This window comes from Cupressus sempervirens, chromosome 11, assembly GCF_028749045.1.
Source record: "Cupressus sempervirens isolate cs-2001-9-10 chromosome 11, ASM2874904v1, whole genome shotgun sequence".
NCBI classification, from domain to species: domain Eukaryota; kingdom Viridiplantae; phylum Streptophyta; class Pinopsida; order Cupressales; family Cupressaceae; genus Cupressus; species Cupressus sempervirens.
The window spans coordinates 580,050,251-580,065,951 of NC_143128.1; the positions used below are offsets into that span (position 1 = coordinate 580,050,251).

Sequence of the window (15,701 nt, forward strand, 5' to 3'; positions counted from 1 at the left end):
TCTAGTTGGTCTACAGTTGAGTAAAAGGCCACAACAAGGCAATGTGGTGGCACGTCATCTTGAGAGATTCTTTTATTCAAAACTCAAATTACTGAATGATTGTGTATTGCTATTAAGTTTTGCTAAGATCGGATGGTCTGGATTATGTTTTGGTTGAATTTAATTAACTATTTTAGTTTATAGATATCAGATAACAATAGACTTTATGTCTCTCTACAAAGCTAGGTTGTATGATTTTAGGGGTAAATCTGCACAAAAAATATATTATTAAGTGCATATAAGTGCCTTGTCTGCACTCTATTTTTATCAAACATCTTTGTTAGGTAGCTTCAACCTTATTACAAAGCTCCTATTTCAATGCTCATGTATGATATTTCAAAGCTTTCAGAAGAGCCATTTTAGAGAGCTCAACATAGTTAACCATGAATTTTAGCCCCAAGCATAAAGAACAAGAGAAATGCATCGCCTGCCTACAAATGAATGCATTTTAGCCAAGATTCTTCTGTGGCTTTTTAGTTGCAAGAAAGTTTAAGAAAGAAGCCATGGCTAAGAATTTAATAATTTTTCGGTTGGGAAAAAATCTTGGCTGGACTTTTAGGAAGAAGTTGTGGCTAAGAATTTCTTTCCATTCCAACTTATGTGTTGGAAAAAACACAAGGCCCTTCTATAATCCATGGATACCGAAATTCCATAGAATCTCGTGGTTGAATGTACCGACTTTCCTCCTCCCAAAATTATTCACGAATTTGAGAAAATTGAAGATTAGTCCCATTGAGAGAAACAATGAGGCCTCTTTTGTAGCAAGCCTCGGAATTGTGCTAGGGATTAAAATGATTTTTTGACATCAAAAATTGGAAAATATGTTTCCAAAAACTTCTCCAGATTTTTGCAGAGAACTTTAGAATTTCCATTCTTGCAAAGATAACATGATCTGCTGGTATGCTCCAAATTCTAGCGCCAGATGTGAATTTCCTTTGCCTACAGTGGGAGAAACTTTGTGTTGGTTTTCAACTCACAAATCTATAGGATGGGGCATTTTCGACTCCGTCGTAGTTCAACGCCATTTCACCATTTCGTTTGTCTTCTTCTTGCGATATTTTCACAAAATTTTCTCCTCTTATTATTTGTGCTCATTCTTTCACATGACCATGCCTATTGAATTGAGGCTCTAAAATCCCTGTGAGTAAATTAAATTATATGGAAACCATTGAATCCTCTTCTTTACTTTTCAAAACTAATCCCTCTCAAAGATAAATAGCATTGACACCTCTACAAAAAATAAACCACAAATCGCTGGAGAAAGAAAGGTAAATAAAATAAAGTATTAATCATCCATCTAAAATCTTCTATCAGCGAGATGTCTCAAAAAATAAGGTAAAGTACGAGTTGGAAGGAGAAAAAATCAGAATGAATGTTTGTTTTCCATAAATGTTCCTAGAATGTCAACTACAAACATTGAGTTCAAAATTAGTAGGTACTTAATTTTAAATCCTATAAAAGTGAGAGGTTTTGTCGAGACAATAGTGGTATTTATCAGTGGGGTTGATCTATTGCTCTAATTCATAATTTTTGTTCAATTTTAGAATAGGCTAATTATGTCCATTCATTGTGTCTTTCCGATTAATATTAATATTAGATTATGTTTTGTGAGTGTAATTCATAACTTCTTCTTCTTCTTCTTTGCAAAATTGACAGTTAAATGTGCTTTTTTATCTAAGGTACTTGCGATTGACTAAATTTTGACATAAAGATTTTGTCAATTAGTTATTTATTTTAAATTTATAAGACTACTTCAAAAGTTTAGATTATAAAATTGTTGAAAATATTATAATTATCAATTATTTGTGTATTTAGAAAAATAATTAAAATATTATTTATTTTATTATTTCCATATTAATTATTTATTTTGTTTATCATTTGTTGATCAAGGTTGGAACATTCAAATCTAGCAAAAAAATCTTTAATTTTTCAACTCATATTTTTATAATATATAAAAAAATAATATTTTAAGAAATTGATAAAGAAAAAAATTTCATAAATTGCATAGTTAGGGACTCAAGCTCTGTGCACAAAGCTCTTGTTAAATAAATAAACTAGCAAGGGGGATAACATTTACATCACAACCAAGACCTCGTCAATAAATCAATAGCAATTTGTTTAAAAACATGGTCATGAATGGCATGCTATGAACAAATTAACTAGTCTTCTTTGAGAAGGTCTTTGAAGAAGATGCCACAACTAACCACTTACAACATAGAGGTCAAAAAATGCTATTAACATCACACTACCAACAACCCATAGAGTGGGGAAATTCAAAGTGTCTAAACCATCTTGTAAAATAGGATAGCATCAGCCCAATTGAAAAATTCACTTCACATTTGAACCAAGCACCTTTTCATCTCAATAGAAATTAAGCCTACCTCAACAGAAGTAGAAAAGGAAGAAACAAACAAAAATGAGAGGATGTCATGAATCCATCCCACATTCAACAACCATGGAGAGAAGAAGACCACATAAAGTTACAACCTTTTTCATGAAGCAAGTATCCACCTCCATAGGAGACTCTTATATATCTGTAGTAACCATAAAAGAATAAGAAGCAAACATAATGTGGCAAACCCACAAAATGGCCAATAAAGTGCCCCCACTTATTAGGGATGTGAACAACCCCAAAACTATTTGTAATCCTTAACCTAAAACCACAAACCAAAACGAGCCCCTAAAAACAATCAACAAATGATTGATCACAAGGGAGACAAGATCACTATCCATGTCTATGAAAATAGACAGTCCAAACAAGACCACCTTTACATGATGAAAGATGAGGAGACTGACTCCGCAACTCTTCTTGCAACTTCACTATACACAACAATCAAGGCAGAATAAACCACATATGACATAAACACCCAAAAGTGTGAAGCCTCCAATGCATCAAAATCCCAATACAAGGAACCCTTACCATAATCTACAACCACAAGTTAGGGCGAGGAATGGAACTAAGCCCCATGCCCCTACAACAAAACAAAATACTTCTCACAATTTTGCAATCCCCATCAATATGCAAGGGGGTAAAGAAAGCCTGAGCCACAAGGCCCACCAATCCAAGAGACTAAAGAGTCATCACATCTTTGTTCCCATCAACGCATAAAGAAGCTTCCCAAAAAGGGGGAACCCATATCCACATGGTAAGATCAAAGCCGACATGAGACAAGGCACCAATTGATCCCCACAAGATGGACACCACCAAGAAACACCTTCAATAGTAGACATCTTTGACTACCGGCATAAACAAGGCATATATGTTTTTGCATTAGAAACAACAAAGCATAAGCGACTTTCAAGGTTGTCTCTACAAAATTTCAACAAGGAAGAATCAAATCATCTATGAAGAAGGTTGTGATATGGAAGAGGAAGTTGAAAGCCTCGGCAATATCATTGAAAACACACACAAGACCAAAGAGAAAAATGGTCTCTAGCACCTCCGTAGCACTAATAAACATGTGCACAACGTCCCTCGGTTGCCTAACAAGTCCAAAATCTCAACAAATACAGTATTGGTCAAAATAATGCAATGCTCATCCATGAAGATAAGCCAACACGTCTCGAACAACCAAGATGCAATCCCTTGGACGAGGAGAATATTCCCAACACCAAACACAAGGGTAAGGAAACCTTGACATCTGCAACAATCAATGAAGTAGCAATAACATCATTCATAGAGAGTGTAATTGCACCCCGCTAGGGAACCCAGGAGAGATAAACCTAAAATATGCAACTAAGTTTACAAAATATTTTTTTTCTTAAGAGTTTATTTACAATATTGTATAATAATATACAAGAATTATAATAAATAAATTTAGCGACTTCATATTTTTAATATCAATTCATATTATTTATGTAATTAATTTGGGTTTTTTATTTCATAATTTTTTTTATCTCTTTTAATTCCACAATTAGAATTTTAATTAAGTCTCATTAATTAAATAAAGTTATTTAATTAATTCATCATACTTGAATGTTTTAGTATTTAATACTTCAACAGTATAAGACTTAATTATTCCTAAGTCATAATTAATCTTAATAAATTCATTTCACCAAGTAAATTTATGACAAAACTCACATGACCGAACCACATGTAAACCACTCAAAAGACTATCAAGGTCAAGGTTAGGTTCATGAATTCACATCACCTTAACAAATTTTGATAGGTAGTTTGTCAAATACTCGTCCATATTTGAGGAAAATGATGGCTTAAGATAGGATTGAATCTATATAATATCTCCCCTCTTACCATTGATATATTGCAATAGGGCACACTCATCTTGACACTTCAAGGAAGTCAATCTCTGGTACCTACAAACCTGCATAAAAGACGAGCATGTACAAATATATATCTAACTAAATAGGCAATGGTGGAGATCAATACATTGTGTAGATCTCAACTAGCAAGTAACTACGACTCCCTCCCTCAAACACATCAAGTGTGTCAAGCAAAAATGTTAAATAGACATGCACACCATACACATGCAAGTATGGGCTGAGTACAACTAGTAAATTACAAATATAAATAACATCATTTCTTAACATATGAATTCTATCATCATAAAGATAATTGTAATCATCAACTAAAAGCACATAATATAACATCACCATGAAAATAATTTTAATTATTAACCAAGAGTATATAAAGTATCTTCATCATAAGCAATTAATCATCACTATCCACTAACATGATAAAATCAAATATTATATATATCAAAGCATGGTCTTGCCAAATATAATAGAATAACTAAGATGCTCATTGGAAGGGTCTGTTATGCTTTAATAACATAATCTACATGTTAGAATGGTCAAGGTTGGCATTGCACCAAAAGATTAGCATGTCAATGCCTAATACAACTGATGGTCTAATAGAACTACAAGAGACAGTTATGCTACAAACCTCACGAGGGATGTTGGCCCACTGCCAAAAATCCCCCTCCTAGCATCACTCATTGAGGTTTGTGTTATTCAATCCTATTACCAAGCTTTAATACCACATGTTAGAATGGTCAGGGTTGTTGCACTAAAAGATCGACCTATTAATATCTAATACAACCAATAGCCTTATAGAACCACAAGAGGCAGTTAAGTCATGTCATAAACCCCAGGAGGGACGTTGGTCCACTACCAAGACTATAGTGATGGAAAAGGAATGGGTATTACAGAAAGCCTACAAACACAACCATGAACAAGGGTTTTGATGGCTGACAAAAGGAAAGGCATTGGGGCATACACCAAATGATGCCAAGAGCAACGGAGGAAACTAGAATGTCCTCCAACTCCATCAAAAGGCCCTCCGAAGACAAGCTACAAGTATTAGAAAAATTACACTTTTCAAACCCTAAGGAACAAAGGCCAAAAAAGCAAGGCCAAAGCTTATTGTAAGTGCCAAAAAGGGGCCTAAATAAAGGCCCCAACCCCATGATCAGAAACGAATGCTCCCAACCTCATAAACACCTTCCAAACTCTCTCAAGTCCACCTAAATCGTCATCCTTATCTTGATACTCATTCTTAGGGTTTCCTAATTTTGAAAATCCGTCGATCCCACTCAAATGCTTTTGTAAAATATAATTTTTTATTCGTACTTGATTTTTGCATAAATGCAAAAATATATAGTTTTAAGGAGTTAACAAACAAATAATTCACCCTTCTATCATGGATTTACCCTGTATGGGTTGACTTAATGTTCTAAATGAATAAAGGAGTGGATTATCACAATTAAAGCTTGGACTTTGGAATGTCCATAAGATTTGGCTAAGTTCAAAATATTTGCTCCAAGAGGTGTGTAAGTTCAATTGAAAAAAAAAAACTAATCTATTTTTTCTACATTCGTACAATAGATGATATCAATTAGCATAATTTTACAAAAGTTTTTTTTTTCAAAATATGTTAATGTAGTTTTTTTAATTTAACATTATGACTATAGTTAATATATCATAATATATTCTTTAATAAATAAAATAAAATATACGATAATGAATATAATAATATGTTTAATAAATAGTATTATTAAAATTTCAATAACTTAACTATTTATTATATTATAATAAAGCTATTAAAATTTAAAAATTAATTTTTTATATTTTTAATTTTGGTATCCACAATACTATCCAAACACAATGCAAAGGCTTAAAAATATATATATGACCCTCCACCAATATAGATAAATGAGGAATTAAATTGAGTCATATTTAGTAATATAGTATTTTCATCATTCCTACACAATCCTTACAATTGTAAAAACACACTTAAGGAAAGAGGAATTAATTTGTGTCATATTTAGAAGTCTAATATTTTTATCATTTGTTAAGAAATGAATATATTATTTGTAGAATTTCTTCTAGCCATAGAACACAAGGATTCCTCGTCAACTTCAACCAAATCAACATCAAAGTCAAACTCCATCTAAAAATAGAGCTTGGGTACTCCAGTAAATTTTTGCAAATAAAATTAAGCAAAAGAGGAGATAAACACTTGTTGAAAGGTTTTGCTAATGGGGTTACAAGTAGAGTGGGCTTAACCATGGAGGAAATTTTGTAGTTAAGTGCACTTGAGATGGATTAGTATTGAGATGGGTGACCTCCCAAGAAGTCTAAAGATTTCTTATAGCACAACACTTGTTGGAGGTTGTGAAAATGGTTTTGCAACCAGAGTGAGCTTAAACATGGAGAAAATTTTGTACTAAAGTGTGCTTGAGTTGGAGTATTGCTGGGATGGGTGAACTCTCAGGTAGCCTTGGTACTTCACCTCTATGAGCATCACCTAGATGAAATGAGTGTTAAGTGTTTCATTCATTCTCATGACAAAAGGGTTCTTGTGAACAACTACTCATGAAAACCTAGGTCAATGAGTTTGACTAAAAAATACTACATAGTTGAATCCTAAAATCAATATCACATTTTGACTAGTGAAAAATATCTCCTACTTATCAATTGATGGGCTTAAGGGACTTTCTAATGAATGACTCATAAGATGCAACACTTGTTGAAGGTTTTGCAAATGGGGTTGCAAGCAGAGTAGGCTTAACCATGGAGGAAACTTTGTAGTTAAGTGCGTTTGAGTTGGAGTAGAACTGGGATGGGTGACTTCTAAGGAAATCTCAGTGTTTCACCTCTGTGAGCACCACCTAGATATAATGAGTGCTAAGTATTCCATTCATTTTCATAAGAGATGAGTTCTCGTGAACCACGACTGCTAAACATGAGCCAATGAGTATGACTCAAAAAACTATACAATTGAATCCCAATCGCAATATTACAATTTGACTTCTTGTGGAAAACATTTCTTACTTATCAGTCAACGAGCTTAAGGGGCTTTCTAAAGAATGGTTCATAAAGCAGACCACTTGACGAAGGTTTTGCAAATGGGGTTGCAAGTAGAGTGGGTTTAATCAACACGGAGGAAGCTTCGTAGTTAAGTGTACTCGAGCTAGAGTAGTACTAGGATGGGAGATTTTCTAGAAGTCTCATTGCTTCACCTCTGTGAACATCACCTAAATGCAATAAGTGTTAAATGTTCCATTCTTTCTCATGAGAGATAAATTCTTATCAATCACTACTCACAAAACAATAGTCAATAAATTTAACTCATAACACTATCCATTTGAATCCTTGTAACATTACCACAAAAGATAAGGAAGTTATAAGCAAAATAATTCCTTGTGTTGTGTGAAAATATTTGATATTCCTCACTTCAATATACCAACAAAAGACGCAATGTGTCAAAGTTCCTGCCAATAATTGGAAAAGAAGGAAAATAAAGATTTATAGATAGAAAGGAAGGATAGAAAGTGAGAGCTAAAAGAGAGAATGGTATGTTATTATAAGAACGAGGTAGAATGATAGAGAGAATTGAAGGGAATTTGAAAAATATTAATAATTATATTATTTTAATAAATATATAAATAACAATAGAAATTATATTATATGAATGAACTACTGATTTCTACCAATTCAATTATAAGTTGAAATATTTAATTTGTAAAAATAAATTAATGATTACTTTATTCAAACTACCAAAATATCTAGTAAGCTTAAGGGGTAGTATTAATTTAACAATTTGTAAAATGGTATAAAAATATTAGAGCAAAATTGTAAAATAGTAGCTCTAGAGTAAAACATGGTGTAAACTTTTTTTTAAAAAAAATTAAAAACATCAATGTAAAACTAATAAATATATTTAAAATAAGAAATATAAAATATTTAACTCTATATTTGAACTTGGTAAGAAAAATAAATTGTGATAATTAATATTGATTAGACATTTGTTTTTGTTCAAAGTGGTGTGGTGGAAGATAAAAAATTCCTTTTTTGAAAATCTAATGAACTTGTCACAAATATGGAAAAGATAAAGTTGTAATTAATGCATTCGAGTTGGTAGAAAATATTGTATTGTTATTGGAGAAAATATCAAAAATAGAATTGCCTAATAGAATAAATGAAAAATGTGATTTATAAAATAATGAAAAATTAGAGAAAGATATAAACATTTGAAGTTTCTTTTAATACTTTAAATCCTATGAATTGATTGGACAATTTAATTGAAAAATTAAATTGAATGAAAGCAATAATATTGCCAAAGACAATACTAATAAATAAACAATTTAAATCAACTTTAATGACAGCGACTTCCCCAATAGCCTATTCCATAAGGGCCCGTTTGGTTGCAAGCATAGGAATTGAGAATTAGAATAGAAAATTTGAATGAGAATGGAGAATGAAGAATAGGAATGGAAAAATGCAATCCAATCTTGTTTATCCCTTGTTTGGTTATGCAAGCTTAAATTGAAATAGGGTTAACTTGCAATCGGCGCCATTTGAAAATATTTTTGAAGATGCAATTGACGCCATTGGAAAATCGCTGAAATATTTGAAAATATTGAAAACAAAGTTCCAGCACTCACTCCAGGTCAAAGCGGATTTGAAAATTTAATCAAATTTGAGAAAGCTAAAATGAATGCAAGAATAGCAATTCCAATTACAGGTATTTTTTCGAATGGACAAAAGCTCATTTTGGGACTAAAATGAAAATACGTATTCCTATTCCCTATTCCTATTCCACGCACCAAACAAAGAATACAAATCATATTCTAATTTCCTATTCCTATTCCGATTGTATTCCTGCAACCAAACGGGCCCTAAGAAATATCATGTCCGTTTGAATGTGACGTATGGATGTCGATAAGAAACCCGCGGTAGTTGTTGAACATATACAAAGTGCCACTTAGATCTAGAAATTGATCTTCCGCACCTCGTGTCAGGTCTGAGTAACATAAAATAAAATAAAGCCGTTCTCAAAAACATGAACCTCGTGATGCTTGGGAAATTGACAGAATTCAGACCATTATCTTAGTAACTTAATATGAATTTGGCACTATTGTCGCAGAAAGTCGCAGAAACTTAATATGCATCAATGCGGCAAAGAACTGGTCCCAAGCCCGCCACACTAGCAGAATTGACAGCGCCGGAAATTTATTACTTAATTTAGCAAAGAATTGTTTTCCTGCCAATTAACTCGAACTGCTGCTTCCTATTTGAGCCTTGAGGGGAACTCTCAACCCAGTACATGGTTAAAAAACTAGGAAACTAGGAACCCATAAAAGCAAAGGCCCGAGTTCGAACCCAAACAACTCCAAAAGCACTTTCAGGTGTTTTTTGGCACCTAAATTTGAGACGGAAGGGAAACGCCAATAGGTAAGGGGTTCGAAACCTGTGCCAATCGCCTTGACATGGAGAGCTACAATTTCATGCTACCTTAACATTCCAATTCTCTTGAAGCTGGTATCATATTATATTCCTGACAAGGAAACGCCAAAATCGAAATAAAACAGACACCCAGATTGTGGGGCCAAAAATAAAATTAAACCAAAAAATAGCAAGGGAGCCATTGGCTACCTACAGGCTTACATGGGATTGACGAAGCTCCCATTCTAACTTTATAACCCATCATTAATTGAAATAGCAATTCAGTCTCAATTATATTTTGTTATAATTATTAGTTTGTTAGATGTTTGAGAAAAATGATTTTCCCTGTCGGTACCCAACTGGATTCTAAACTTCCAACTGGCATGCATTTCATACAGGGGATTTTAAGTGCCGTTCACCATGCGGAACTAAAGATTCGCGTCATTTGACAAGCGTAACAAAATGTTTCGTCAGGATGTGGGAAATAACTTGACCAAAGAGTTGGTGGATTGGGGCCCTGTCTACAGCGCAACATATATGCACATTATTCAATGGAAATATAAAAGACTTCACTATTTAACATTTGGGAGGGGTGTATATATGTTGCCTCATATTCACTAGCATGGATTGGGACAGACAAATTATGTCCAAGACGAAGCAAGATCGGTATCCATAATGATGGAAATCATATTCTTTCCTTCTTCTATTACTAACTATTTAAAATGGGTTTTAAACATTATATTTAGAAATGAAAGCTAGAAGACTTAAACTATTTATTTAAAATTTATGTTTCATTATTGAAAAAAAAAATATTATTATTATTATTTATGATATAGTCCACAGATAAAATCAATAAAGATATTAGAATTTTAAAAAGTCCAAAAAATGTAATTTTCAGATTATAAAAAATAAAAAACTTCAAAATATAAAACTATTCAACTATTAATTTCCTTTTAAAATATAAGATTGGTCGATATCATGAGAAGAAAAAATAATGATGATGATTTACCAACACCTCCCTCCTCAAACTAAATGCTCATTTTTTACTCATTGCATCTACATGCTCAAAAATAAAGACCTTTGTATTAATAAAAAGTTATATTATAGACTTGTTCAAATCTTCCTGTGACATATATCCAATTTCATAACATCTAACAGAACAACAAAATGTTTCAGGTGCCTCTGATTCATTTTTAACTGTTTTGGGACATTGACGTACAGTAGCCAAATTCTCAGAAAATGTTTTCGCTAAGATTTCTTGTTCGTTTTTGCTACAGTTTTTTAATGTTACAAACCTAATTCGGCTCGTGGGCTCTTCCTTGAATGCTTATGAGAATTTCTAGGTATTTTGAGCCATCTCATGCAAATCACAAAAATATCCTTCGTCCCGCTACTAAGTCCGAGTCTCCCACATAATGAATCGGAAGAAATTTTCTGGAGACCTATGGTTTCTGTTGAATCGGGCATGGCAACGCATACATAAGAAAAAGATGAGTCGCATATCCTTCGGTAGTCTATGTACGAATGAGTCATGGAAGACAGATGCATCAGACTTATTATAATTCTGACAGGGTTATCAGGATTTAGCCCAAATAAAATCCCTACACGCAGCCACATGGCTTGGGCCCGCTAGTTGGGCTAAAGTGATTTAAGTTTCATAATCAATAATTCTAGGTATCTTCTAGATCTGTGAGATCCCGGGTTCGAATCTCCTAAAGATCAATTAAAATATTATATACTCTGTGCAGGGCTCGAATGCGAAAATATGAGATGAAAAAATGATAAGGGCGAAGTGTATTACCTTTATCTTCGACGAAGTACACGCTTGGTTGTAACAAGGCTTTTAGTCGCGTCGAATCAGCGAACACGTCCATCAAGACCGCAGATTCATTTGAAGTGTCCTTGCTGTGACCTCCATTAAAATTTCCTTTATTTTCATGCTGTTCGTTATGCTCAGCCATGGTTACTTGAGATTTGTCAGCCTCAAAGCTATTGCCGCCTAGCTTTGCCTCGCTGCTTTGAATATCACTGAATTCAACTTCAGTGTTGCCGATTATGGTCTTTGAACCACAAGCCTCATTTTCCTTCGAATTACTTGCTCTGTTAACTTCAGAAGTGATTAAAACCAGAGTACTGGAGGATTCCTCGTCAGACGAGCCAAAATTCGTCCTCATTCTTGTTTCCCGCTCAATTATCCTGCTCGCTGCATTTTCCGGTGAAGTGATGGCCACATTAATATCACTATTTTCTCCGCCAGATGTGAGAAAATCCATCTTCATTTCAGGCTTCGCTGGATCTTTAGCAACGTTTTCCTCCAAATTCCTCCCTCGGTCAACTTTAGAACTCCGCCTAACAAGAGTACCCGAGGATTCCTCTTCAACAAAATCAGCATCGAAGTCAAGCTCCATCTGAACAGAAAGGTACGGTGTCGCAGTAGATTTCTGTGAATAAAACTCAAGCAAAACAGGACGAAGATGTATTTCAGAGTTTTTGAAGCAAAATAATCCCACTCCCAGAAGTCACCTCCGCTGTGACGATGGAAATATTTTTATACTCCTCACTCCATATCTTCAACTTGAACAAATATAAAATGTCACTAAAATCTGACCAAAATTTCAGTACTTGAATGACTTTCCGCATCTCGCGTTGGATCTGACTTCGCTTCCACATAAACAAATCTAAACCCGTTGAAACTAATTTTCATCATAAATAGGAAGCTCGTGATGCTCGTGGAAATGATAGAAGTCAGACAGTCTACAGTACCAAAATTTGTAACTAATCTAATTAATGTAGTAGAGAAAGTCTCTTAAAATTTAAACTTGGCAGCGCCCATGCTTCCCGTGTGTGGTGAATCGTCAATCCGTTGCGTATCCTGAAGTCGGAATCTGACATAGACAAATTGTTTTCCATTTGTTAATTTTATGTCATCTAAATAAACAATTCGGCCATTAATGAGGGGTTCGAGACCTGTGCCTGTAGCCCTAAGATGGAGAGCTACGATTTCATGGTAGCTAATTATTATAGATGGGCCACAAATACCATTTCTCTTCTGTTGAAGTTGTTTATCATATTATATTTTTGACCGTACAGATCGCGTGGGCAAACTAAGATAAAAAATGAAAAATAGCAAAACTAAACAAGGTCGTCTGGGAAGGTCCCATTATACTTGGCCTTCAATCAACTCCATCTGAAACTTCCTCTGCTGAAACAATTAATTGTTAAACGCACATGTGCGAAATGTCTTTCCCGAGACTTAAATATACAACTGGCACGCATTCATACCTGGGAAATTTGGTTAGTGCTCAACAAGCGGCACTGAAATTTCGCATCATTTGAACAAAAAAACGTGAGAATTTGTTTTGGCAGGATTTGGGATTTGACAAGGGAGTTTTGAACGGAAACACACAAATTCTACCTGATGTGGAAGCAACGGCTTCATTCATGATTTTGTGGACCTCGTTAAAAAAAAAAATTTTTATTTATTGTTTGTTAAAAAATAATACCATCCAGCCCCGAAAAACGTTAGGTTGATTTTTTTTTGGGGGCTCCATAGTTGCCCCATCTTTCCTAGGCATCTAATGTATTTTGTCTCTTTTGTTTTGGTTATAATGTATTTTGTCTCTTTTGTTTTGGTTATGAAAATTTGACACCAACAAGAGTTCTGAATTTATTTATTGTTTATTGAAAAATAATACTATCCAGCCCCGAAAAACATTAGGTTGATTTTTTTTTGGAGGCTCCATAGCTGCCCCATCTTTCCTAGGCATCTAATGTATTTTGTCTCTTTTGTTTTGGTTATGAAATTTTGACACCAACAAGAGTTCTGAATTCTAGAAACTTTTAGCTTTGTCCAATTCAAGGAGTGGTAATTTTCCATTTAGAAGCTTTATCTTGTAGCAATCTAGTCTACTAGTCCACAAAGTTAGAATAGTCCACAAAATTAGAAGATGTGAAAACATTGGTACATGTTAAGTTATGCAAAATATAATATATCATAATATAATAATTTTGATGCAGGAGCATCTTGCATCCAAAATAAAGGGGAGACACGTGTTGAATGTTAAAAAAATTATATAAAATAAAATAAAATTGTGGAGGAGAGAGAAAAGTGACGAAAATTAGAGGAGAAATAATAAAAAAATAAAAAAAGGGAAAAAGGAGAAAAAAAGAAAAAGAAAAGAGGAATTTCTATTTTCAAGGTGCGTAGGTGGCGTAAATAGAAAAATAAAAAAAATAGTTGTCATTCCATTAATCGAGGTGTGTAGGTAGAAATTCTAGAAGGTTTTGGGTGTATTTAATATTTGTTGGGTGCTTAGTTGTATTTGGGTGGGAATTTAATATTTATTTAAAGGTAGTTGTATTTACCTTTTATCCCACATTGGTTGTGTTTGTAATGTCTTGGGTTAGAAGTGCCTATTTAAGCAAGGCTTATTATCATTTGTAATCAAGTTCGGAAAATAGAAGCTCTTCAAGTGTAAGCTCTTGTAGTGAATTTTCAAGTATTAATGGATGCTTTATGAAGCATTTTTGTCATCTTTATCTTCATATTGTTTCATTGTTGATTGTGAGTGGGTAGAGTGGTGTGGCCCTCTATCAAGTGGTATCAGAGCAGGAGTTCCTGAGTGTGTGGACAGATCGCCGAACGTGAGGCAGTTTACACCAGGATTTGCAAAGAAGGTTGATCTTGTGGCTGATTGATCTTTTAGATTGGTGGATTTGTTTTGCTTAGGGTTTGCTAAATTTTTGGAAGATGCCTCCAAGAAGATTGGACCCCAAGGAAAATGATGACCTTAGTGAAGCGATGGAAGAAAGAATCTTAGAGAAGATAAGAGCAGAGGTCAAATCAGAGATTGCATTGATGAAGAGTGACATGATTGCTGAAATTGTGAGTGCTTTGGGTGGTGTACCTAGGCATGTGGGTACTGAAGACAGATATGACAAAGTTGCTGAAGACTTTGAAGCTGCTAGTGAGGATAGAAGTGATCATGAGGAGAGACCTATTGGAATTAGGACTACTCAGTTTGCTCGACCTGGATCTCAGTTGAAGCTGAAGCATAAGATGGAGGTTTCTAATTTTTCAGGTACTTTGAATCCTGAAGACCTGATTGATTGGATTGGTGAATTAGAGGACTACTTTGAGCTTGAGGGTATTGAAGATCCATTGAGAGTAAGGTTGGCACAAACCAAGTTGAAGGGACATGCTGCTCTTTGGTGGAAGGAACTACAAAGAGATAGAGAAGAGGAAGGTGAAATGAAGATCACTAGATGGAAATTGATGGTGACTAAGTTAAAGGCAAAGTTCATTCCAGCTGATTATGAACTTGAATTGTTTAAGAGGTTGCAGAATTTGAAACAAAAGGATATGACTGTGAAGGATTACACTGAGGAGTTCTACAAGTTGACTATTCGGTCTGGGCATAGAGAATTGTCAAAGGAGAAGGTAGCACAGTATATTAATGGTTTGAGATTCAATATTCAGGATGAGGTTGGTATGCTAAATATTTCCATAGTGGAGGATGCTTATCAGTATGCTTTGAGAGCAGAGGAAAAGCTCAAGAGGAAAGCTCAAGGGGGAAGCTTGAGGAGTAGAAGCTCGAGAAGAAGGTGAAAGCTCAAGGGAAAGTTTGAGAAGGAGAAGCTAGAAGGCGTGAAGACTTCAAGGTGTGAAAACTCTAAAGGTGTAGCTCTTCAAGTAGAAGTTATTGGTGAAGCTCTTGGTGTGAAGACTCTTATTTAGGATTTCTCTTATGTTGAAGAAGTCATATCATCTTGTGGGTGTTGTAAGGATTTTTCAAGTATAATAAAATTATTTGTGAAGCATTTTTTTTCTTGGTCTCTATATTGTTGCTTTCTTGATTGTGAGTGGGTAAGGGTGGTGTGGCCCTCTATCAAATTTTGTCCCATTAAATATTATGTCTAATAATATATTTCTCCATCTAAGCAATTAAAATTATTCAAGATTAAATAATATATAA

The 15,701-nt window shown here is 34.2% G+C and overlaps 1 protein-coding gene across 4 annotated transcripts in view; it reads right to left on the reverse strand.

Moving 5' to 3' along the window:
* The window catches only part of LOC149530983 (uncharacterized), a 197,301-nt gene extending 184,609 nt beyond the window's left edge, over positions 1–12,692 (reverse strand). For 2 of the 4 annotated variants that reach the window (XM_089811857.1, XM_089811855.1), the window contains exon 1: positions 11,528–12,691. In XM_089811857.1, coding sequence (XP_089667983.1) covers positions 11,528–12,134 — 607 coding nt within the window. In that variant the 5' untranslated portion in view covers positions 12,135–12,691. Of the gene's footprint in view, positions 1–11,527 lie in introns of all 4 variants that reach the window. The other 2 variants (XM_089811864.1, XM_089811859.1) reach the window with 2 other exon arrangements.
* Between the last annotated feature and the right edge of the window lie 3,009 nt (positions 12,693–15,701).